The sequence below is a fragment of the Lithobates pipiens genome, unplaced genomic scaffold, assembly GCF_037356315.1.
Source record: "Lithobates pipiens isolate NorthernLeopardFrog02 unplaced genomic scaffold, aLitPip1_a1.2 Scaffold_1, whole genome shotgun sequence".
Classification (NCBI taxonomy): Eukaryota; Metazoa; Chordata; class Amphibia; order Anura; family Ranidae; genus Lithobates; species Lithobates pipiens.
In genome coordinates, this window is record NW_027507685.1 from 25,630,180 (window position 1) to 25,656,394 (window position 26,215).

At 45.3% G+C, this 26,215-nt stretch overlaps 1 protein-coding gene across 4 annotated transcripts in view; it reads left to right on the forward strand.

The window, feature by feature from the left end:
• Positions 1-26,215, forward strand: part of CD99L2 (CD99 molecule like 2) — a 150,395-nt gene that overhangs the window by 86,545 nt on the left and 37,635 nt on the right. For all 4 annotated transcript variants that reach the window (XM_077485907.1, XM_077485983.1, XM_077485753.1 and 1 more), the window contains exons 3-5: positions 1,489-1,527; positions 9,833-9,907; positions 13,348-13,407. In XM_077485907.1, coding sequence (XP_077342033.1) covers positions 1,489-1,527; positions 9,833-9,907; positions 13,348-13,407 — 174 coding nt within the window. The remainder of the gene's footprint in view (positions 1-1,488; positions 1,528-9,832; positions 9,908-13,347; positions 13,408-26,215) is intronic.

Consider the following 26,215-nt stretch of genomic DNA (forward strand, 5'->3'; position numbering starts at 1 on the left):
TGCTCTGTCCCCCAAACCCACCCTTTTTTGAAGCCAATTAGAAACTCTGGCTCTAATCACGTGTTTCAACCCCTCCCCCCCCCCATTGGAATCCATGTGTACAGCGCCCTGCATGTAGATGAGGGGGACGCATATAGTAAATACAGGGTCCTGGGTTTAGTAACACTTTTTTTGATCCTTATTCTGCTTTTCCATGTCAGAATATGACAGTGAGGTTTACTAAAGGCAAATATACTGTGCACTGCTGGGTGAAATTGCTCTAGATCCAAGGGGAAGCTCTGCTGATTTCTATCATCCAATCATGTGCAAGCAAAAATGCTGTTTTTTTTTCCTTGCATGCAAATGAGGATTATTTAAAGTAAAGTTTTACATCTTTTACTAAGCTCTGCAGCAAGTGCACTTGCAGTGCAAAGTATATTTGCCTTTAGTAAATCAACCCCAGTGTTTGCCCCATTGACTTCAGCAGGTAATCCTCTGACCCCAAAGCAGGCAATAGCCGATGATAGGGAAACAGTAAAACAGTAGCTGCCCCTTATTTGAATTAAATGAGTAGCCATTTCCTGTATCAAGGGTTATGGTGGTGGGAATGAATATCTGTGGCACTAGCTCTTCCTCTCAATTTGCTAGTCTAGTGGAACCATTGGAGTGCACAGATACCTAAAAAGGCAACAAGTCACTAATGCCCTGTGCACACGACTGGTTTTCCCGTCGGAATAAACTCTGAAGGTTTTTCTAACGGAGTTTCAACAGAGTTCCACTGAAACTGTCGTGCGTACACACGATCACACCAAAGTCCAATCATTAAGAACATGGTGATGTACAGCACGTTCAACGGCACTAGAAAAAGGAAGTTCAATAGCCAGTAGCCTCCGTCTCCTACTTGCTTCAGAGCATGCGTAATTTTTGGTCCGTCGGAACAGCATACAGGCGAACGGTTTTCCCCATAGGAATTGGTTCCGTCGGAAAGATTTAAAACATGTTCTATTTCTAGCTCCGTCAGAATTTTCGTATAGAAAAAGTCAGATGAAGCCCACACACAATCGTAATATCCAATGAAAAGATTCCGTCTGACTTTTTCTGCCGAAAAGTCCGACTGTGTGCGACGGCATTAGTTGCTCCACCAAGCGGCTCCATCTCTAAGTAAAATGTCACTCTTGGTTTGAAAGAGGGAAAAAAAACAATATGATTATTACCAAATAACAAACACTCATGAACCATTTTATATCTTTCCAGCTGCTTCTGTCAAGTATGCCATTGGTTGCTATGGATTACTGCACTTTATACAGTATAATCATTGTTCTTTGGAATGTTTTATTTTATAAGCTTGATGTATTCATGGAACAATACCAGTTTTCTACAGAAGCTATATATTCTGAATAGGCTTACTGAGTGATAAGTATGAAAGACGCCTATTATGAGAATCTCCATCTGTGTCGCTGTGTATATATAGTTTGGTGGTAATGTTGTGTTCTTATTTTATCCTGACAGCTAAGCCTAAACCACCAAAACCTCCGCAAAAACCTTCAGGTAAGAAATTCTTAAAATAAGTTTGCTAACGATTATAAGGTTTCATTCTCACGAGGCGGATCCGCTGCCACGGCGTCCCCCTCTGTCCGCCTGCTCAGCGGGAGATCTCTCCGCTGATCTCCGCTGAGCCGGCGGATGACAGGTCCGTCTCTGCTCACTGAACAGGGAGGGGCTTGTCAAGCGCCGCTGGTTGCTATGGAGTGATCGGACAAAAACGGGACAGCATGTCCGTTTTCATCAGATTTCACCCGATCTGATCCGCCAGGGATGGAAGCGAACGTAGTGGCCATCCGTCTGATTTTAGCGGATCAGATTGGGTCGGATGTCAGCGGACATGTCACCACTGACATCCATCGCTCCATAGACTAGCATGGAGCGCCCGTTCAGGTCTGCCAGCAGACCTGAAAGGTCCAACAGTGTGAAAGGGGCCTTAGGAAGCTAGTCAAACAATTATTTATAATTCAACTGCTATGCAGGGGCGGACTGACCATTTGGCCACTCTGGCACTGCCCGAGGGCCCCAGGCCACTAGGGGGCCCCATCAGGGTTGCCAGCCTCAGTAAAACCAGGGACAGTATGTAAAAATCTGTGTTTTATTTACTTCTGTCTCTGAAATGTCTCTTACCGACATCCTTTTGGTCTAAAAATCCAGAGATTATAGCTGCCCCACCTCTCCAGTAGCTTCTCATCCAATAGAAACATGTCTGTGTATACTGTGTGTACATGTATGTGTATACTGTGTGATTGTATACTGTGTGGCCCCATAATCTCTAATTGCCTGGGGGCCCCATAATCTCCTATTGCCCGGGGGCCCCATGAGTTGTCAGTCCGCCCCTGCTGCTATGTCATTTTTTTTCCTGAAAAGGAGCATCTAGAGCAGCATTTCTCAACTCCAGTCCTCGAGGCGCCCCAACAGGTCATGTTTTCAGGATTTCCCTCAGATGAAACGGCTGTGGAAAAGGCAGTGAAACTGATCAAATCACCAGTGCAAAATAATGGCAAGCCTAAAAACATGACCTGTTGGGGACATGAGAAAAAAGGATCTAGACACTAGAGATTTGGTGTCGCCCCATTGACATTTCAGTCATAGTTGTACACCAGTGGTTCTCAACCCTGTCCTCAAGTACCCCAACAGGTCATGTTTTGGGAATTTCTCTTAGATAAAATAGCTGTCCAAATTCCAAGCCATTGATTCTGATTTAAAACATCTGTGCAAGATAGCGGAAAACCTGCAAACATGGCCTGTTGGGGAGTACTTGAGGACAGGGTTGAGAACCGATGTTGTACAGTAAGCGTTGTTTGTGCATACCACTAAGCTGTACTTGGCTTTCTGCTGCAGATCGGTGATCTACACTCTACTCCATCTTATATAATATTAAACAGAATGTAATAAGCTGTCAGATGGCTCAGCACATTGGTTTACAAACTTAATGAGTGTGGCTATTGATTTCTTTTCCATTCTGGTTTAATTATTGGTGTTTAATAGAATCTTTATGCCTCTTTGTTTATAACTTTACCTTTAAAGCGGTATTAAACCCAAAACCAAAAATGTAATATATTGCAGCTTACCAATCATTAGCTGTGTTGGGTGCATTCCGTTCTTTTAGACCCCTTTCACACTGAGGCACTCTACAGGCGTTTCAGCGCAAAAAATATCGCCTGCAAGGCGTCTGTAAACCCGAGGGCTTTTACACTACAGCGGTGCGCTGGCAGGACGTCAGGGAAAAGTCCTGCCAGCAGCTTCTTTGGAGCAGTGAAGGAGCGGTGTGTTTACCGCTCCTCCACCGCTGCTCCCCATTGAAATCAATGGGGCAGCGCTGTAATACCGCCGGCAAAACGCCGCCATTGCGGTGTATTGCCGGCAGTTTTAACCCTTTCTTGGCCACTAGCGGGGCCAAAAATAGCGGCGTGTGGTGTGAAAGGGGTCTAAAGCGGAAAAAGATTGAATGAGTTGAAGACAACTCAGTCAAAAAAGGGGCAGATTTTATGGGCACAACACGAGACAGTCATTTCTTTAAAGTGGAAGTAAACCCTCCTATCGTTTTCAGCCAAGGAAGCTGCCATCTTGGCCTCCCTATGATCTTTAACTGCCATGAAGCTGCGCATGTGATCAGTTATGACACCAGCCATTGGATGGTTTGACAGTTTGGTTGAGAGCACAACCAATGTGACAGTTAACATTTCCGGCATGCCGGGAATGTAACTGTTTTTTCAAACTGTTAGATCGATGGGTTTACTTCCGTTTTAAAAAAAAGTACAAATCTTTAATACAAATATGCTAATTAAAATAACATAAAACAGGCTCAACAAGTACCCAATACAAAAGGCATTGAAATATGGATAAAATCCATATAGATAAATACTGTAATACTGTATCAATAAGTAGCATTTATAGGTTTTATCTATATGGATAAAATCCATATAGATAAATAATACTGTATCAATAAGTAGCGGTCATGGGTTTTTCAATGCGTTCCTGTCCAAAGAGTTCTTGTCCAAAGGGTCGTTCTTGACAAGAATGCATGGAGAAACCTATGAACGCTACTTATTGATATAGTATTACAGTATTATTCAGCTATATGGATTTTATCCATATAGATAAAACCTATGAATGCAACTTATTGATACAGCATTACAGTATTATTTATTTATATGGATTTTATCCATATTTCCCTGCCTATTGCATTGGGTACTTGTTGAGCCTGTCAGTCAGTTAGGTGTTTTTGTCTGTTTTATATTATTTAAATTGGCATATTTGTAATAAAGATTTGTACTTTTTATTTTTTTTAAGAAATCACTGTCTCGTGTTGTGTCCATAAAATCCGTCCTTTTTTTGACTGACTTGTCTTCAACTCATTCAATCTTTTTCCATAATATTGGATGTTGGTACAGTGGGGGTCCTCCCTTTTCGATCCACTTTAAAGTGATTATAAACTCTTAGGCCGCGTACACACGGGCGGACTGTTCGCCCAACCTTGTCCGCTGAACAGTGTTTGGGCGGACAGTCCGCTCGTGTGTGGGCTTTCAGCGGACAGTTTCAGCGGACAGTTGGACGGACAAAGTCTTTCGGAAATTCCGAAAAACTGTCCGCTGAAACTGTGTTTGAGCGAACAGTCCGCCCGTGTGTGGGCCTGTCCGCTGTACTTTCGAAATGAGCGGACTGTTCCCGCTCGGAAAGTCCGCCCATTTCGAGCGCGTGTACAGGTAGGCGGGGCCCGCGAAGGAGACGTCGCGGGCTCCGCCGCCTGGAATGGGCTTAAAGGGGAACCCCAACGCCGAAAAAAATCGGCGTGGGGGTTCCCCCAAAGTCCACACCAGACCCTTGTCCGAGCACGCTACCCGGCCGGCCAGGAAAGGGGGGCGAGCGAGCTCGCCCCCCCTCCTGAGCCGTACCAGGCCGCGTGCCCTCAACATGGGGGGTGCCTTGGGGAAGGGGGGGCCGCGCGGCCCCCCCACCCCAAAGCACCTTGTCCCCATGTTGATGAGGACAAGGGCCTCTTCCCGACAACCCTGGCCGTTGGTTGTCGGGGTCTGCGGGCGGGGGGCTTATCGGAATCCGGGAGCACCCTTTAAGAAGGGGGCCCCCGGATACCGGCCCCCCACCCTATGTGAATGAGTATGGGGTACAATGTACCCCTACCCATTCACCTGTGAAATAAAGTACAAAAAAAAACACAACACAGGGGAAAAAATATTTTATTGCACAGCTCCGGGGGTCTTCCGTCTTCGGGGGTCTTCTCGCCGGACTCCTCCGCTATGTGTGTGTAGCTCTTTTGCTAGCGGAGGAGTCCGGCTTTCTTCCTCCCCGCCGCCGGCCTCTTCTCCCGACTTCGGGGGTCTTGTCCCCCTCTTCGGTTCTTCTGCCGGGCCACCGCGCCTTCTTGTAGCTCTTTTGCAGGCGGTGGCCCGGTCTTCTGTCGCCGCTGCCTTCCGTTCTTCTGTCGCCGCCTTGGGTTCTTCTGCCGGGCCACCGCGCCTTCTTGTAGCTCTTTTACAGGCGGTGGCCCGGTCTTCTGTCGCCGCTGTCGTCGCCGCCGCCGCCGCCTTCCGTTCTTGTTCTTCTTCTTGTTCTTCTCCTGGAGATGTTGACTCGACGAGCTCTCCGGCCGGAATGCCAGGGACACGCTCCGCTGCCACTTATATAGTGACAATGGGGCGGTGTCACATGGTATATGTCACATGGGTTGGTCACATGGTGACCCCGCCCCCTTACGATGTCATAGTCCCCATGTGACATCAACCCATGTGACCAACCCATGTGACATATACCATGTGACACCGCCCCATTGTCACTATATAAGTGGCAGCGGAGCGCGGCTCTGGCATTCCGGCCGGAGAGCTCGTCGAGTCAACATCTCCAGGAGAAGAAGAAGAAGAACAAGAACGGAAGGCGGCGGCGGCGGCGACGACAGCGGCGACAGAAGACCGGGCCACCGCCTGTAAAAGAGCTACAAGAAGGCGCGGTGGCCCGGCAGAAGAACCGAAGGCGGCGACAGAAGAACGGAAGGCAGCGGCGACAGAAGACCGGGCCACCGCCTGCAAAAGAGCTACAAGAAGGCGCGGTGGCCCGGCAGAAGAACCGAAGAGGGGGACAAGACCCCCGAAGTCGGGAGAAGAGGCCGGCGGCGGGGAGGAAGAAAGCCGGACTCCTCCGCTAGTAAAAGAGCTACACACAGATAGCGGAGGAGTCCGGCGAGAAGACCCCCGAAGACGGAAGACCCCCGGAGCTGTGCAATAAAATATTTTTTCCCTGTGTTGTGTTTTTTTTTGTACTTTATTTCACAGGTGAATGGGTAGGGGTACATTGTACCCCATACTCATTCACATAGGGTGGGGGGCCGGTATCCGGGGGCCCCCTTCTTAAAGGGGGCTCCCGGATTCCGATAAGCCCCCCGCCCGCAGACCCCGACAACCAACGGCCAGGGTTGTCGGGAAGAGGCCCTTGTCCTCATCAACATGGGGACAAGGTGCTTTGGGGTGGGGGGGCCGCGCGGCCCCCCCCTTCCCCAAGGCACCCCCCCATGTTGAGGGCACGCGGCCTGGTACGGCTCAGGAGGGGGGGCGCGCTCGCTCGCCCCCCTTTCCTGGCCGGCCGGGTAGTGTGCTCGGACAAGGGTCTGGTGTGGACTTTGGGGGAACCCCCACGCCGATTTTTTTCGGCGTTGGGGTTCCCCTTTAAGCCCATTCCAGGCGGCGGAGCCCGCGACGTCTCCTTCGCGGGCCCCGCCTACCTGTACACGCGCTCGAAATGGGCGGATTTGCCTCCTCCTTACGTGGGCGAGTCCGTTCATTTCAAAAGTTGAGCGAACTGTTTGGCAAACAGTTCGCTGAAACAGTCCGCTCGTGTGTGGGCAAGTCCGCTCATGCAAATTTTGAGCGGACTGTTTGCCGAAACTGTTTGACGAACAAGGTTGGGCAAACAGTCCGCGCGTGTGTACGCGGCCTTACACACCACTTTTACCTACAGGTAAGCCTATAATAAGGCTTACCTGTAGGTACCGGAAATATCTTCTAAACCTGTACGGTTTAAAAGATATTTACCATATACCCTTGCGCCAATGTCATTGGCCCATGCGCACTGAAGAAAAGGGCACAACCATGCCGTTTTTATAGTGTCAGTCGGCCAGTAACAGAGCTGGAGTCCACGGCCCCAGAGGGAAGAGGGGGGAAGATGGATGCTTCTGCAGCGAGGACAACGCGGGCTTCCTTTGCAGGTAAGTGCCACATAATGGGCTAGTATGTGATGCATACTAGCCTATTTTTGCTTTTACTTTGCATGGTTTGCAGGGTTTATATAATCTTTTACCAGTGTAAAATATATATAATAAATATATAATAAAATACAATCAACTTTAATAGTGATAAAAAAACTCCTCATAAATTAACACTATTAATGATTCTATGTTTTAGACAACACTATATCCAAATATACAAAAAAATAATAATTTATATACGTATATCCACCGAAGTGAACGAGTCCATAAGTGAAACAATATGGTGACAAAGTGCAATATCTTGAGAAGTTATAGTGACTTCAGTGAATGCTTTGCAGAAATCCACCACCACTTGAGAGGAGGCTTACCAGATGTTATGGACCCAGTTAGGTATATACCTAGTGAGTCACACGAGTTTATTGATGTAAATCCACACGAAAAACCAGCTGGCAAACTTGTAACTTCTCATGGGTACCAGAGTAGACAGAGAGATGACCCAAAAATAGATGAAATGGCTATCCACCTTTTGGGGTGACTGAGGACAGGGATTCTTCCATGTATATTATAGGCCAAAAAGAAAAGGCCCCAGATCATGCCTGTTTAGGAGAAACGCGTCGGGAAGGGCTCGTTGATGCCACTGCGTTGCCAGATTTTAATGCCATGCTTGTATTTGCCTGTAATATGTGAGTACCCATTTATGCTTTTAATGTTAATAAAAGTTTTAAACGGTATTTCACTATGAGGCTGTATTTTCTTTTTGGCCTATAATATACATGGAAGAATCCCTGTCCTCAGTCACCCCAAAAGGTGGATAGCCATTTCATCTATTTTTGGGTCATCTCTCTGTCTACTCTGGTACCCATGAGAAGTTACAAGTTTGCCAGCTGTTTTTTCGTGTGGATTTACATCAATAAACTCGTGTGACTCACTAGGTATATACCTAACTGGGTCCATAACATCTGGTAAGCCTCCTCTCAAGTGGTGGTGGATTTCTGCAAAGTATTCACTGAAGTCATTATAACTTCTCAAGATATTGCACTTTGTCACCATATTGTTTCACTTATGGATTCTTAAAGCGGGAGTCCACCGGAACTCCGCGTTTTTTTTTTTTTTTAAAAGCCAACAGCTACAAATACTGCAGCTGCTGACTTTTAAAATAGTGACACTTACCTGTCCAGCGCGCCCGCGATGTCGGCACCCGAAGCCGATCTCTAGATCGTCTCTCGAGTGCTGCCGCCGCCATCTTGGGTATGGGAATCAGGAAATGGAGCCTTTCGGCTTCATTTCCCGGTTCCCTACTGCGCATGCGCGAGTCGCGCTGTGCAATAAGGACGGTCCCCGCTGCCTCTGGGAACTGTGTGTTTCCCAGCAGGCAGCGGGGCACTTGCGGAAAGGGGCGTAATCTATGCCCCTTTCCGCAGAGAGCTATCCCGGAAGTGGGTGCAGATACCTGTACTGTACAGGTATCTGCACCCCCCTGAAAGGTGCCAATTGTGGCACCGGAGGGGGGGAGGGTTCCGATGAGCGGAAGGTCCACTTTAGGGTGGACCTCCGCTTTAACACGTTCACTTTGGTGGATATACGTATATAAAAAAATTTTTTTAGTATGTTTGGATGTAGTGTTGTCTAAAACATAGAATCATTAATAGTGTTAATTTATGAGGAGTTTTTTATCACTATTAAAGTTTATTGTATTTTATTATATATTTTTTACACTGGTAAAAGATTATATAGATATTTTCATATATATAATCTAAGCGCTGCACCTTTTTTATTATTTCACCATTTTGTTTGTTGCAGTAAGTCTGCGGTGCTGGCAGCTATTATTTATTTATTTGTTGTTTGTGGATAGCGCGTTTTTTTTCTCACTTTATATACACATGGTTTGCAGGGTTTACTTCCTCTTTAAGTCTCTTTAAAACAATGAGATATTAAGTCGAGTTATGCCGCGTACACATGAGCGAATTGTCCGGCGTACTTAGTCCAGCAAACATTCCGGTGGATAGTCCGGCGGACTTTCTACCGAACGGACTTGGACACACAAAGTCCGGCGTTTGCTAGCGTGATGACGTACAGCGCGTACAACGGGACTAGAAAAAGGAAGTTCAATAGCCAGTAGCCAATAGCTTCCTTTTTTCGTACTTGCTTCTGAGCATGCGTCATTCTTAGTCCACTGAAACCCAAGTCTGGTGGAAAGATTGGAGTGCAAAAATACTTTCTAAGTCCGCCGGACTTTATGCTGGAAAAGTCCGCTGAAGCCCACACACGATCAAATTGTCCGCTGAAATGCGTTTCGGCAGACTAAGTACGTCGGACAATTCGCTTGTGTGTACGCGGCATTAGCCAACATTTCAGAGAGCTTCCCGCCAATCAGCTAGTATTTTCATAAGGAGGGCAGCAACATTGTAAGAAAATAAAAAATCACACACACACACACACACACACACACACACACACACCCTCCAGAATGGGACTCTGTGGAGCAAAAGGAAAGGCGCAGGACATCGGCTAACAGTATACACTGGGAAATTGTTATTCTAATTATGATGAACTGGATATTGTATGTGTCTGGTTTCTTTATTTGCTTTACAGATGATTTCGACTTTGACCTGTTTGATGCTACTCAGCCACCAAAGGTTATCCCCAAACCTCCTCCTAAGAAGCCAGGTATTACTAAATTTGTATAGCTTGAAAAATATTAAGAAACATTTATTCTATAAAAATTGATATTTGCTGGTTTGAGGGAAAGGGATTTTTCCCAATGGCTGGAAAATTGCGAGTGTGCATAGTCATATTAAAAGCAAATTATTGTCAGAAACCATGAATCAGACTGAGACAGAAGTACAGTTAAATCACACTTGTTTAATAAGAATAAAAAAAGTAATCAGAGTAAACGTAGTCAAAACATAGCCAGAGTTCAGGAACGGATAGTCAGACAAGCCAAAACATCAGGAAGCCAGATAACAACGCAGTGGAAGAACAAGCAGGGCCTGGAGCTAGAAGGAATATCAGCCAAGCAAATCTTTACCAGGAACACAGGAGAGCATCTCTAGAGATGTGACCAAAGAGATCATCTGGACTGGGCGGCTTAAGTAGGCAGGACTGACGAGCAGGAATTCATCAGGTGAGTCACTGTGGAGAAATAAGAGCTGGCAATTAGCCGACAGCTGAGCGGCCAGCCCAGAGAAGGAAGGGCTGAGCCCAGTCCTGATAATTACACAGTAGCTGTGGTAAATTAATGAATGTCTACACCAGCTTTTCTCAGCCATTTCACCCCAAAGGAACCCTTGAAATAAATGTCAGGTCTTAGAAAACCCCTGAAGGAAATTCATTGGTCTTCAGTTCAGGGTAAATTTGCATAACCATGAAGTTGTACAAAGTTTTTTTTTTTTTTTTTTTTTTTTTTATAATTAAGAATTTGTCATACATCTCTTTTGCTATTTTGCTCTATACAACAAAATTACATTCAGTAAAAATAATGAAACCAAAATAATAATCATGAAAAAAATTTATATAGAAAATAATTAATATAAATGGCTTAGATTTAAAACTGGTTGCTGCCGCCCTAGAAATCTATAGCTTCTGAAAAGGCTATTGATATGCAAATTTGATATATGAAAAAATAGTAGGGCCCAAGGCGCTACCTCAAATTTTGTCAGCTATATCAATATTAGAGGGGTCTCCAAAAACAACTACTCCCCAGAATCCTTTCAACCACCAAGGGAAGAAGCCTTCTGGGTAGAGGGGAGACAAGATCACCCTGTTTCTCCTCTACCATTGGAGATATGAAGAAGACATACACTAGGTGTCCCCTTAGACTAAATTATCAAAAATTTGATATATTAAACTATTATGCCCAGTATAGATATCACGTCATGTACATAAAGTACTAGCCTGTATTAGTGCACACCATACACTCTAAACAGGCTAGGATTATGCACAGCATCCTATACATTCACACTGCCACATAATATTGTATAAAGGCAATTACAGAATATCGAGATTAATTGAACAATGGATGTTGCCTATAAAATAAGTCAATAAATATGAAAAAAAATTATTATAAAAAATATAAATGTGTAAACGCACAATAAAGATGCTCCTCTGTCAACCAACTAGTTCACAGTATGTATATACGTAAGGTAAAAAGAAGGGAGCAGCATCCACCACTAGTCTATATATCAATAGAGTCCAAAAATAGTGCAAAAATAAATGTCTTATGTTTGTAAAGTGCAAAAACATGTGCAAACAATGCAAAAGTGCAAAAAAATTTGCAAGAAAAACTGTTTTTTTTATATATACCACAAAAGGCTTTTGAAAAAAATGTGCACAATCAATGTGTGTCAATTCAGAAAAAATTATAAGGTAGATCCAAAATAATAAAGCAGGTTAAAGGTGACTTTAGTGCTTGATCAGAGAAATCCAGTGACTTCCGTGCTCACCCACTCAGGTCCCCACTCACCTAATCCTTGTACCCCAGAGGGGTTAAGTGCATGTAGTCCCTCAGTGTCTGACTGTTTCCGTTCAGCTCGTCCAGCTCCTTTCTCTGATCCGTATATCTTTATGCCTGGGATAATCCCCTTTATAATTGTGGCTTGTACCGATATGGTGGATCCTCAGAGAAAACAAATAGCAGCTCCCATGGTGCGGTATTTTTTTAAAATTCCACAAATCAAAAAAATACAAAATTAAAAATGTTGGGGCCAGCAGAAAAAAATTATTATAATAAAAACAATTAATTTAAAAACAAATATAAAGGCACCTATCGAGTCCCAGTAGCGTCTGCTGGTGAAACTATTCATCATTGTTAAGCACCCATTGCTAGCTCGTGAACTGTAATACACAATTTCTCACATAGTAGGTGAAAAACACTGAGCAAAAACTGATAGTTAAAAATCCCGGTACAAGCGCTAGATCTGTGGAGGAGCGGCGTGTGCTCCAGCTGCGTTCCACACGATCTGCGACCCGGAAGTGACATAGTGTGCGTGGCTCCGTCATACGCGTTTCGTCATTGACGTCCTCAGCGGCGGTGCCACGCCACTACGCTCTATAAGGACAAACTAGTTACTACCTACCCCTGTGTCATCCAATCAGAATGCTAGTAACTACAATGTGCTTTCATACCAATACGAAAACTTTATATCCTATTATTCTATGCAAAATAATAATCATCATAGTAACCTTCATGTTCATTGAAGAAGGACCTCCTTATGCAGGTGGTTAAAGAAGACTTGCCCTGTTGTTTTTGGTCAGTGTACGCAGGTGATGAATGCACCACTGCCTAAACAAAAAAAAAAAAAAAAACATAGCCATCTCTGGTGGAACCCTGGTTGTGAAAGTCTGGTGTACACAGTATTTTGTAATGTTCTGTTTTGAATGCTTTCAACCCACAAACATTTATTATTGCTAAAGCCCCATACACACTGTCAGATTTTCTGCAGATTTTTTTCCTTCAGATTCACCAAAACCATATAATATGAGGTCAAACCTTAGGAGTTTCAATGTGTATGCAATCAGGCAGGCCCTTCTACTACATGGTTTTGGTAAATCTGAATACAAAAATCAGCAGAAAATGACAGTGTGTATGGGGCTAAAGACATGAAAAAAGGCACCTTCAGTAAATTTGCCTTTTTTTTTAAAATATTGAAGGTGATTCATCAAGAAATGTGGAAATGTTGTTTTCCTAAGCCCCCGTTCACACAGGGGCGACGTGACTTGCAGCGCGTCTCACAGACGCGACCTGCACACGATTTCAGCGGCGACTTGCAAAATGACTTCTGTATAGAAGTCAATGCAAGTCGCCTGAAGTCGCCCCGAAAATACTACAGGAACCTTTTTCTAAGTCGGAGCGACTTGAGTCGCTCCTATTAGAACGGTTCCGTAGTACAGAACGGAGCGCGACTTGTCAGGCGGCTAAGTCGCCTGACAAGTCGCGGTAGTGTGAACCGGCACTTAGTCTCTTGTTGCTCTTTCTGTTATGAGACCTGGAGGCAACAGAAGAACCTTCCACGAAATATTCAACCTTTCTTACCATAAGTAAGATACCTAAATGTATAATTACTTCGGGTTTTTGCATAATAATTATTTTCAAAACTTTTAATTTTCAGATATCCCTATGACAACAAGGAAGCCTCACGTATCAACCAAAAGACCACCAAAAAAACACGGTATTGTTTTTTTTCTACTGATGTATAATTCACTGTAGTGTAACTTAGTCTGTTGGACAGTTATGGCACTGCCATCACAATTTAGTACAGTTCTTGTATTTTCACTTCAAAAGTTTTGGGTTAATATTATTTATTTTTGATATTTTTCTTGTATATTTTTTTTTTAGTTCTTGAAACTGTGCATCCGTGTATCTGTATTGTGTTACTTTTTTGTTTTCTTTTACAATTAACTCTGACAATACCGTATACGGTGCTTAGCTCCCTTATAATGTCATTTTACATTACTTAAAGCGGTAGTAAACCCGCACATTTTTTTTTTTTTTTTTTAAACCTGCAAAGCAAAAGGCATAATGAGCTAGTATGCACCGCATACTAGCTCATTATGAAATACTTACCTTAGAACGAGGCCCCGACATCTGGCCCGATCCACGCCGAGGGAGCTGACATGCTCCCTCTGCGTTTCTTCCGGGTATCGCGGCTCCGGAGCTGTGAGTGGCCGGAGCCGCGATATTGTCACTCCCGCGCATGCGCGCGGGAGATTTCAGTCCGGTCGCTCGGCCGCTGCCGGATTTTGACGGCGAGAAACCCCTTGTGCGCATGCGCCGCTGCAGTCAGCGGCGCATACCGAGGGGAATTTTTTTTACCTACAGGTAAGCCTTATTATAGGCTTTCCTGTAGGTAAAAGTTAAAAATGTGGGTATACAACCACTTTAAGAGAAAGCTTAGGAAGGCTGAAAAATAGAGTATGAAAATTGGAAAACAAAAACTCTTCTGTGGTCAAATGTTGTGGAATGATATGGTAATATATTCAGTGCCTTGAAAAAGTATTCATACCCCTCGAAATTTTCCACATTTTGTCATGTTACAACCAAAAACTTATTTTTTTGGGGGGGTTTTTTTGTGATAGACCAACACAAAGTGGGACATAATTGTGAAGTGGAAAGAAAATGACAAATGGTTTTCCAATTTTTTTACAAATAAATATGTGAAAAGTGTGGTGTGCATTTGTATAGAGCCCCCGAGTCAATACTTTGTAGAACCACCTTTCACTGCAATTAGAGCTGCAAGTCTTTTGGGGATGTCTCTACTAGCTTTGCACATCTAGAGAATGACATTTTTGCCCATTCTTCTTTGCAAAATAGCTCAAGCTCTTTTAGATTGGACGGAGAGTGATCTAAACCATTCCATTGTAGCTCTGGCTGTATGTTTAGGGTCGTTTTTTTTTTCTTCTTTTTTTTTTTTCCTTTAATTAAACTGTTTAGGGTTGTTGTCCTGCTGGAAGGGGAACCTCCGCCCCAGTCTCAAGTCTTTTGTAGACTCTAACTGGTTTGCTTCTAAAATTGCAGTGTATTTTCTCCATCCATCTTCCCATCAACTCTGCCCAGCTTCCCTGTCCTTGCTGAAGAAAAGCATCCCCACAACATGATGCTGCCACCACCATGTTTCACAGTGGGGATGGTGTGTTCAGGGTGATGTGCAGTGTTCGTTTTCCGGCACACATAGCGTTTTGCTTTAGGGCCAAAAAGGTAAATTTTGGTCTCATCTGACCAGAGCACCTTCTTCCACACGTTTGCTGTGTCCCCCACATGGCTTCTCGCAAACTGCAAACAAGACTTCTTATGGCTTTCTTTCAGCAATGGCTTTCTTCTTGCCACTCTTCCATAAAGTCCAAAGGCTACAGGGATCTGTCTTGTAGCACAGAGGAGCCTGCAAGGGAGGTTGATTGGGTAAGTAAAACTGCTTTTCGAAGTCCTGTAGATGTAAACAAGCTTTTAACCCTTGCAGTGCAGGCAGTGGCGGTGCCCCCTCTCTCCAGCCACCCCTCTAGCACCGATAGATGCATGCAATGCATGCATCTATCTATGGCTTCCACTGCCACCCCTTATTCAGGCGCCCAGCCCCTTTCCGGGCACCTGAATTACAGTGGCAGGGTTTTTTATTTGAAGCAGCTGATTAGAGCCATAGGCTCTAATAGGCATCAAAAAAGGTGACCTGACAGCGCCATGCTGGGTGCTACCAGGTCACTCAGCTGTGTTAGAAAAACTAATGAATATTCGCTTTCTTAGCTCTAAACCGCCTCTCCGCCAGTCAGGTGCTCAGATCTGTTACCTGTCACCTGATTGGCTGGAATGACAGGCGCTGTGATTGGATGCCTATCAGGCATCCAATCATAGCGGAGGACAGGAGAGGACCTCGAGGAGCTGTGCAACCAACACCAAGACAGGGTAAGTACAGATGTCGGGCGGGCGGCACACTGGCAGCATTTGATAGGGCACAGTGAGGCTGCATTTGATGGGCACAGTGAGGCTGCATTTGATGGGCACAGTGAGGCTGCATATGAAGGGCACAGAGGCTGCAAAAGATGGGCACAGTGGCTGTATTTAATGGGGCACAGTAGCTGTATTTGATGGGGCACAGTGGCAGAATTTGATGGCACAATGCCAGATTTTAATGGCACCATGGCATCATTTGATATGGCACAGTGGCGGCCATTGATGGCACAGTGGCTGCGTTTGATGGCACAGTGGCTGCGTTTGATGGCACAGGGGCTGCGTTTGATGGTACAGGGGCTGCGTTTGATGGTACAATGGTGGCAATTGATGGCATGGTGGCTGCAATTGATGGTAGTGAGAGGCTGCAATTTATTGGGGTTTTTTTCAGAATTTTTCAGTTTGTTTGTGCCAATCCCCCCCCCCCCCCGAATTTTTTTTTTAGCACCAGCCGCCACTGAGTGCAGGGGAGCCCCACTGTAAGGGAGGATTTTTACTTTTCCTGGAGTTCAGCTTTAAAGAATAAGTGCCTTTTAACACACTTTAGCACCTTAAATGTCTCCAGGAAAATCTGGTAAGTTTGGAATATTCACCCTTTTCCTTGCCTTGCTGTTTGAGAGTTCTGCTTGGCTCACTGCCAGCTCTGGCAGTTAAAATTTCCCTTTGTTGTCTGATGAAGCTGTCTGCTATACAGGCCTTTTGGCATGCAATTATGTGAAACAATGCAATGGGAGTGCAGGAAAGATGAAGAAATTAGTTACTCTAAAGGGATGCTGGAGATGGGGGGTGTTTTATTTTACAGTAAACTACACTGCAGTAAAAACTGAAATCCAAACCTGTAGATTCATAGAAGGAGCATTGCCTACCTGATGAATATTTCATTTTTTTAATTTAGGCATAGCTGCACTGCACCAGCCCTTCCCACTCCCTTTTGTGTGCAATCTGGTGATCGCAGAACACACCTTCTGGTGATGCTGCGACATCCTCTTTATTGCCTCTTACACAAAGCCTGTAGTAAAAAAATGTGGACACTAAAAGGTTGGTTTACTAAAGAAAAATACACTGTTCACTTTGCATGTGAAGTTGTACTTTGCATGCATATTTTCCCCAGAGAATGTGGTGCAGCTTCAGTTTGCAAAGAATACCTGAACACGTGCAAGGAAAACAAAAAAAACAGCATTTTGCTTGCACATGATTGAATGATGAAAGTCAGCAGAGCTTCCCCTCATTCACTAAGCTATGAGGATAATTGCCATGCAGAGTTCAACTGCACATGCACAGTGAACAGTTTATTTGCCTCTAATAAACAACCCCTAAGATTTTTTTGATTTTTTTTCACAGCCACCAATCGAATTCAATTCTGCCTTGGAAGTTGGATGTTTGGTTTGGTCATGCAGGAAGCAAGTTATGCCGCGTACACACGACCGGACTTTTGGACAGCAAAGGTCCGATGGAACGAGTCTGTCGGACAATTCGATCGTGTGTGGGCTCCATCGGACCTTTGCTTGCCAAAAATCCAGCGGACTTTAGAAATAGAACATGTTTTAAATTTTTCCACCAGAACTCCGCCGGACCGAGAAATCCGCTCGTGTGTATGCTAGTCTGACGGACAAAAACCAACGCTAGGGCAGCTATTGGCTACTGGCTATGAACTTCCTTATTCTAGTCCAGTCGTATGTCATCACGTTCGAATCCGTCGGACTTTGGTGTGATTGTGTTTGGCCAAGTCCGTTCATTCGGAAAGTCAGTCGGAACTCCGCCGAAAGTCCGTCGGTAAGACCGGCGGACCTAGTCCAAAAGTCCAGTCGTGTGTACGCGGCATTAGAGTTGGAAAGTAAGGCAGGCCATACATGGGTCAAATTTCAAAAGAATTTTCTTTCGAAAATCTTATCTAAGAATTTTTGTTTGAATTTCGCACCATTAGTGCGCTGCAGAAACAGCCGATTTTCGCATGGCCTTCGAATTTCAGTAATCGGGCATGTTGGAAATTTTTTGAAAAACAATTTTCTAATCACTAATGGGAGAATCGTGCGAGAAATGTAATCGAAAAAGAAATATGCATGAGTGCAAGAAAACAAAATTCCCGGAAAGAAAAGAAACCCCCGGCCACGGAAATTATTTTCTGTAGCAAGAGGAGGTGAAATTGAAGGCTTGGTTGGTCAAATTTCAAAATCAATGGTGGCACCATCGGATCACAAAATGCACAAAATTTCTGATTTTCAAAAGAAAATTCTTTCGACATTCGAACATGCATGCCTTACATGAACTTCATATGGGGAAGTTTTTGACCTGAAAACCGTTTGTTTACATTCTAAGAAATATTTACAACTTTTTGAAAGTACAAATGATCAGAAAATGGATAAGATCTATGAAATCATGAAGCAGTTTTCAGTAGATTTTTGAACTCATTTAACCATTTCCCGACCGGCGCACGCCGATGTACGTCGGCAGAATGGCATGGGCAGGCATATTGGCGTACAGGTACGTCCATTTTTATATGTCACCCTGCAATCGCATGCGCGCTGCCGGCGGCGCTCTCGCATGCCGGTCGGGACCACCGTGAGTCCGGTCGCGAGTTCCGCGGACTCGATCGCCGCGGGAATACCCTCGATCGTCTCACGGTGTGGCTGAACGGGGAGATGCCATTGTAAACAGCATCTCCCCGTTCTGTTTAGCAACAAGTGATGCTGATCTCTGCTCCATGTGATTGGAGCAGAGATCAGTGTTCACTAACACAAAGCCCAGCCTCTCACAGTTAGTAACACGCCCCTAGAAACACTTAACCCCTACACTGCCACCCACTGGTTAACCCCTTCACTGCCAGTGTCATTTACACAGGAATCACTGCCTTTGTATAGCACTGATTGCTGTATAAAGGACAATGGTCGCAAAAATGTGTCAAAATTGTCGCTCTAATTTTGTTTATAGCGCAAAAAATAAAAACCGCAGGGGTGATCAAATACTACCAAAAGAAAGCTCTATTTGTGGGGAAAAAAGGACGTAAATTATGTTTGGGAGCCACGTCGCACGACCGCGCAACTGTCAGTTAAAGCGACGCAGTGCCGAATCGCAAAAAGTGGTCTGGTCTTAAGCCAGCAAAATGGTCCGGTCTGAAAGAGGTTAAAGTACAACACAAACTTGCAAGTCTTTAGTTATCATCTGTTTTAAGAGCTGTATGGTGTACTCTTCCACTGATCTTATAGGAAGTACAATCTTCTTGGGCACTGTGCTGAATTTTTGCCATATTTATTCAACTTGATTGAAGATGAAAGAAGGCCAGGTCTTTAGAAATTCTTTTGTTGACTTGTCTAATCTTATGAGCTTTCATATTTTTTCTTCTGAGGACCTCTGCAATCTTTTTTGATAGGGCCACATTGCACTTTACAAAATTAGGTCTAGTAGAGAGTAGACGGTAACCAGCAGTGTTTGTTTCTTTTCCTACTATTCAAGATAGGTCAAACTCATGCTTTAGAACACCCAGTCCATGGTTTGAAATTTCTAATTCATTTTTTTTAACTGTTTGTTCAATGAAAATATGTCATAATGGTGTTTCTTAAATTAGAGTGACTTTATTCTGGGTTTTTACTGCTATTCAGAGTTCCTTTGTCACGTTATGTCCTGCTAACATCTTTTACTAAACAGAAAGTTAGGGGAACTCTCTACCAGCAACAATGGCAGGAATAGTGTATATATATATATATCTTTAGGGGATTGTGCCTCCCACTCACTATTTATACTACCCCCTTCTCAATAGAGTATGCTTAATAATACTTATATTCACTAAATAATCACTGTGCCCCCATATTATCCAAAATATATACACAAGACATTCATTAATAATTGCAAAAAATATAGCGTCCTTATTGTGCGATATTTTAATTCGATTGCTCCAACTGTGCCGTCTTAATCACCGTTCATCTTCTAATCAAAAGTCCACTTGTGTCAACTAAAATAACCAAATCTATGCCACCGTCACCAAGCAGAATGGCCACTCACCAGATGTCCCCAATCAGTAATCCTTCGGTTCATTCAACGGATAACCAATCCACAACGCATTCCTCCCGTTAGCAATTCCTCAACGTCCATATATTCATACAAAATTAAATGGAACCAATATAGTGTAAAACCGTTTTAACTTTAATGGAAAAATCAATAAAAAAACGTATTGCACTCACATTTTAATGTGTCTATTGGCCGACACTAAGCCTTTCCAGCAATGAGAAAACCGTTCTAAAATCGGGCAAGCCACTGATGTTCCGCAGGTGGTGATAGTCTCCCTCCACTGGGCCGACCTGTTCCTGGCTTGTATTCAAGGACCGTATGTCTCCCACAACCCCTACGCGTTTCGCATTTGAGCGTCGTCAGGAAGCTTCCTGACGACGCACAAATGCGAAACACGTAGGAGTTGTCGGCCCAGTGGAGGAAGACTATCACCACCTGAGGAACATCAGTGGCTTGACGGCACAGTTGGAGCAATTGAATTAAAATATCGCACAATAAGGACGCTATATTTTTTGCAATTATAAATTAATATCTTGTGTATATATTTTGGATAATATGGGGGCACAGTGAATATTTAGTGAATATAAGTATTATTAAGCATACTCTATTGAGAAGGGGGTAGTATAAATAGTGAGTGGGAGGTGCAATCCCCTAAAGATGTGTGTATATATATATATATATATATATATATATATATATATATATATATATATATATATATATATATATATATATATATAATTTACTTACCCTGGTTTTTCTGGGGGGAGGACTAGGACTGGGATTGCAGCGGACCCTTAAGCACAGAAGGGGGGGGAGGTTGAGCGCCGGTACAACTTGTTTTTTTTTGTTTGTTTTTTTAATGGCAGGAATAGACACATTTTATTAGAATATGTAAGTGTAGAACCCCTGTCAGATTTTTATAATTTTTATTTGTCATTGTACCATTGTCACCAGTACACATCGTTAAGAAAAACCTCTTGGACAAGGTCATAGATTTGCAGTTAAAATACAGGAATGCTAATCCTTCCCTGGTCTTTTGGAATTGGCCCACTACTATCCACTGATTACAAGGAACATGGACCTGATGGGGAACTAATCTCTCAGCATCTCCAGCAGGTCTCACCAACTGTCAGTGTTCAGTCCCTCGTCTTTGGGTGCTAAGTTGCTGGCAGCCTGCATGCTAGCAACCAGTTAAGCTTTGCATCTGACAGTGTCTTAGAAATCCGTGATGGGGATGGAGGAAATATGCCCCATTTCCTGCTCACACTGTGTTCAGTACACGGCCCAATTCTGAGAACTCTGGCCTGTCTCTGTACACCAGTTTAGAGTTGATCTTAATTACATCCAGTTTCCTTATCTACAAGCTAGAGGTTTTTAATTTGTTGCAGCCATAGCGGTGCAAATAAAAACAAAAAAAAAAAGAATCCAAAAATGTATTTCTTTACAAAAAAGTTGCCACTTGGGTGGGCTTGGAGTGGTTGCCACTTTTTTGTACAATTGGTTGAATTGGGTGCAGGGATGCACTAGATGCCTTCGCTGGCACTGTGCTTTTGCTGGGTGTCACGTGCCTTTAATGAGGGGTGGGCTACCTTCAGGCACACCTGCCCTTAATCTATCCATTCTAATATGTGCTCATACTATGGAGACTCTAGTACTGCAGTAGATACAGAGACAGGGCCAGATTAACATAGGGGCTATTGGAGCTGCAGCTCCAGGCCCCTTACCTTAAAATAGTCATCTTTGACCACTGGTCAAAGATGATGGGGTGCCTATCATCTATGGTTCCGGAGATAGGGGGCTCCTTGAGCAGCCTGTCAGAAGCTACATACAGAGCAGCCAGTTTAAATACAAGCTGGAACACTCTGTTTCCAGCACACAGAGAAGATGAGCTCACAGTGCCTCTCACTTGTCAGAGGCACCAAGCTCAATGGACAACTCAGAGCCTGCAGAGTAAGCATTACTGCATATGTGAAAGAAACTTGAAACACATCAACCAACCAGGTCACTCCCCAGCCACTTCCTATGTTAGCCATCTCCCTTCAGCTTATATCACAGATGACCATTTCCCAACCTGCAGATGACAGACCCTACCCCAAAAGATATAACTCCGAGTTACTCCCCCCCACGACTGATTGATATCCCTCCATGACCACCTCACACCCCTTGCTGACAGACCTCTCTCCTCAGCCTGTCCCCACACACCCTCTTACCTGCTGACCTGTGGATGGGGGAATCACTTCTGCAGTGTTTTTTTATGTTCTGCCAGTGGGAAGCCTTCCCTACCCACAGAATACAATGATCAGCGTTGCTAACTATAGCTGGCAGCACTGATTGTTTTGAGAAAAACCTGACAGGCTGGTTATACTCAAGTTATACTCGATTAATAGATTGACTTGTGTACAACCAGCTAGCCCATACATAGATCAACTATGGCTGGTCTCTACTTAATCCTCTCCTGTACATACTGCTCACTATCATACACTTCTCTCCTGTACAAAGTGCCAGCTGTCATACCCTCCAAATTCCTCTCCTGTACATAGTGCTCACTGTCATACCCTTCACATCACTCTCCCGTAGATACTGCGCATCATCATACCCTCCACACTTCTCTCCTGCACATACTGCCCATCGTCATACCCTCCACACTCCTCTCCTTTACATACTGCCCACTGTCTTACACTCCACACTCGTCTTCTGTACATACTGCTCACTGTCATACCCTCCACATTCCTCTCCTGTACATACTGCCCATTATCATACACTACACACTCCTCTCCTGTACATACTGCCCACTGTCATACCCTCCACACTCCTCGAATGTACATACTGCCCCCTGTCATACCCTCCACACTCTTCTCCTGTACATACTGCTCACTGTCATACCCTCCACTTTCCTCTCTTGTATATACTGCTCACTGTCATACCCTTCACATTCCTCTCCTGTACATACTGCCCACTGTCATACCCTTCACACTCCTCTCCTGTACATACTGCTCACTGTCATATCCTCCACACTCTTCTCCTGTGCATACTGCTCACTGTCTTACCCTCCACACTTGTCTCCTATACATCCTGCCCACTGTCATACCCTTCACACTCCTCTCCTGTACATACTGCCCCATCATACTCTCCACACTCCTCTCCTGTACATACTGCTCACTGTCTTTCCCTCCACACACATCTCCTGTACATACTGCCCACTGTCATGCCCTCCACTTTCCTCTCTTGTATATACTGCTCACTGTCATACCCTTCACATTCCTCTCCTGTACATACTGCCCACTGTCATACCCTTCACACTCCTCTCCTGTACATACTGCTCACTGTCATATCCTCCACACTCTTCTCCTGTGCATACTGCTCACTGTCTTACCCTCCACACTTGTCTCCTGTACATCCTGCCCACTGTCATACCCTTCACACTCCTCTCCTGTACATACTGCCCCATCATACTCTCCACACTCCTCTCCTGTACATACTGCTCACTGTCTTTCCCTCCACACACATCTCCTGTACATACTGCCCACTGTCCTCTCCTGTACATACTGCCCACTTTCATAAACTTCTCTACTGTACATAGTGGCAGCTGTCATACCCTCCACATTCCTCTCCTGTGCATACTGCCCACTATCATACCGTCCACACTCCTCTCCTGTACATACTGCCCACTGTCAAACCCTCCACACTCTTCTGTACATACTGCCCCATCATACCCTCCACATTCCTCTCCTGTACATACTGTCCCATCATACCCTCCACGCTCCTCTCCTGTACATAATGCCCCCCATCATACCCTCCATGCTCCTCTCCTGTACATACTGCCAACTGTCATACCCTCCATTCTCCTCTGCTGTACATACTGCCCAACTGTCTTTCTCTCCACGCTCCTCTTCTGTACATACTGTCCCCATAATACTCTCCACGCTCCTCTCCTGTACATACTGCCCCCATAATACTCTCCACACTTCTCTCTTGCACATACTACCAACTGCCATATCCTCCACACGCCTCTCCTATACATACTGGCCCCATAATACTCCCCACACTCCTCTCCTGCACATACTGCCAACTGCCATATCCTCCACACGCCTCTCCTGTACATACTACCAACTGTCTTTCCCTCCACACTCCTCTCCTGTACACACTGCCCCCATCATACCCTCCACACTCCTCTCCTGTACACACTGCCCCCATCATACCCTCCACACTCCTCTCCTGTACATAGTGCCAACTGGCATACCCTCTACATTCCTCTCCCTCACCTGCACATACTTCCCACTTTTATACCATCCATACTCCTCCCCTATGCCTCTTACCCACAAAAATAGTTCTTTAAAAGTAAATTGAATATCCTTAATGTTACCAGCTTTAGAATGTTTGTTAGTTCAACTAACTTGATGGACTTGTGTCTTTTTTTTTCAACCTCACCTACTATGTAATGGAAATCTTCTCAGTCCTCATATTTGTTCTACCTGTTATTAGTACTCATTTCATTTTGTGATTACTACTGTGATGTATAGAGGAACATGGGGGATGTCAGCTACTCTAAATATACCACTGGTAAAAAAAAAGTGTTCCTGAAAATATTTTTGAAATGTTGGCAACTATGCACTTGGGCGCTGCCCAATGGCCACCGGGTCAGTAGGGGGCCCCATAAGAGGCTCCTGGGATCCTGTGATATTAAAGCGGTAGTAAATTTTGCTAACATTACTACTTTTTAGAGGCCCTGAGGTAGGTTATGCCATAATGTACTAGTATGCACAGCATATTGGCACATTAGGGTACACTTACCTGTCAGACTGAGCCCTCCAGTGCTGCTCTGTGATCAATCCGGCGGATCCTGGGCGCTTCCATCTTCACACGGTCTTCCTACCAGGTTCTGTGCCTTCGGTCACTTGCCTTGGCCGGGCTGCATTGCTGTCACTCCCACGCATGCTCATGCACATCCTCTCTCTCATCCCCCCCCTCTCTCTCTCATCCTCTCGTCCTTACCCCTCACCCCTCTCTCATCCCCTCCTTACCCCTCACCACTCTCTCATCCTCTCTCTCTCTCTCTCTCTCTCTCTCTAATTTGTTATAACAAAAAATAGTTTGCATTTTTAGTTCATTTATTTTTGTAAAAAGCAACACCAAATTCCTCAGCACCAGGCCCATGATGTTCATAATCCAGCCCTGTACAGAGGTCCCCTGACGTAGGCACTGCAGCTTACATATATATTTGTAAATGTGTGCAAACAAAACCGTTTGTTTTTAATGTAAACTCTTAGGCCGCGTACACACGGGCGGACTGTTCCCTCAACTTTGTCCGCTGAACAGTGTTTCAGCGGACAGTCCGCTCGTGTGTGGGGCTTCAGCGGACAGTTTCAGCGGACAGTTTGACGAACAAAGTTTTTCGGAAATTCCGAAAAACTGTCCGCTGAAACTTGGTCTGAGCGGACAGTCCGCCCGTGTGTAGGCCACTTTCGAAATGAGCAAACTGTTCCCGCTCGGAGGAAAGTCTGCTCATTTCGAGCGCGTCTCCAGGTAGGCGGGGCCCACGAAGGAGACGTCGCGGGCCCCGCCGCCTGGTATGGACTTAAAGGGGAACCCCAACGCCGAAAAAAATCGGCGTGGGGGTCCCCCCAAAGTCCACAACAGACCCTTGTCCGAGCACGCTACCCGGCCGGCAAGGAAAGGGGGGCGGGCGAGCGCGCCCCCCCTCCCGAGCCGTACCAGGCCGCGTGCCCTCAACATGGGGGGTGCATTGGGGAAGGGGGGGCCGCGCGGCCCCCCCACCCCAAAGCACCTTGTCCCCATGTTGATGAGGACAAGGGCCTCTTCCCGACAACCCTGGCCGTTGGTTGTCGGGGTCTGCGGGCGGGGGGCTTATCGGAATCCGGGAGCCCCCTTTAATAAGGGGGCCCCTGGATACCGGCCCCCCACCCTATGTGAATGAGTATGGGGTACAATGTACCCCTACCCATTCACCTGTAAAATAAAAGTACCCAAGAAAAAAAAACACAACACACGAGATAAAATATTTTATTGCACAGCTCCGGGGGTCTTCCGTCTTCGGGGGTCTTCTCGCCGGACTCCTCCGCTATCTTCTTGTAGCTCTTTTGCTAGCGGAGGAGTCCGGCTTTCTTCCTCCCCGCCGCCGGCCTCTTCTCCCGACTTCGGGGGTCTTGTCCCCCTCTTCGGTTCTTCTGCCGGGCCACCGCGCCTTCTTATAGCTCTTTTACAGGCGGTGGCCCGGTCTTCTGTCGCCGCCGCCTTCCGTTCTTCTGCCGGGCCACCGCGCCTTCTTATAGCTCTTTTAGAGGCGGTGGCCCGGTCTTCTGTCGCCGCTGTCGCCTTCCGGTCGCCTTCCGTTCTTCTTCTTGTTCTTCTTCTTCTTCTCCAGGAGATGTTGACACGTCGCTCTCTCCGGCCGGAATGCCAGAGCCGCGCTGTGCGGCCACTTATATAGTGACAATGGGGCGGTGTCACATGGTATATGTCACATGGGTTGGTCACATGGGTTGATGTCACATGGGGACTATGACATCGTAAGG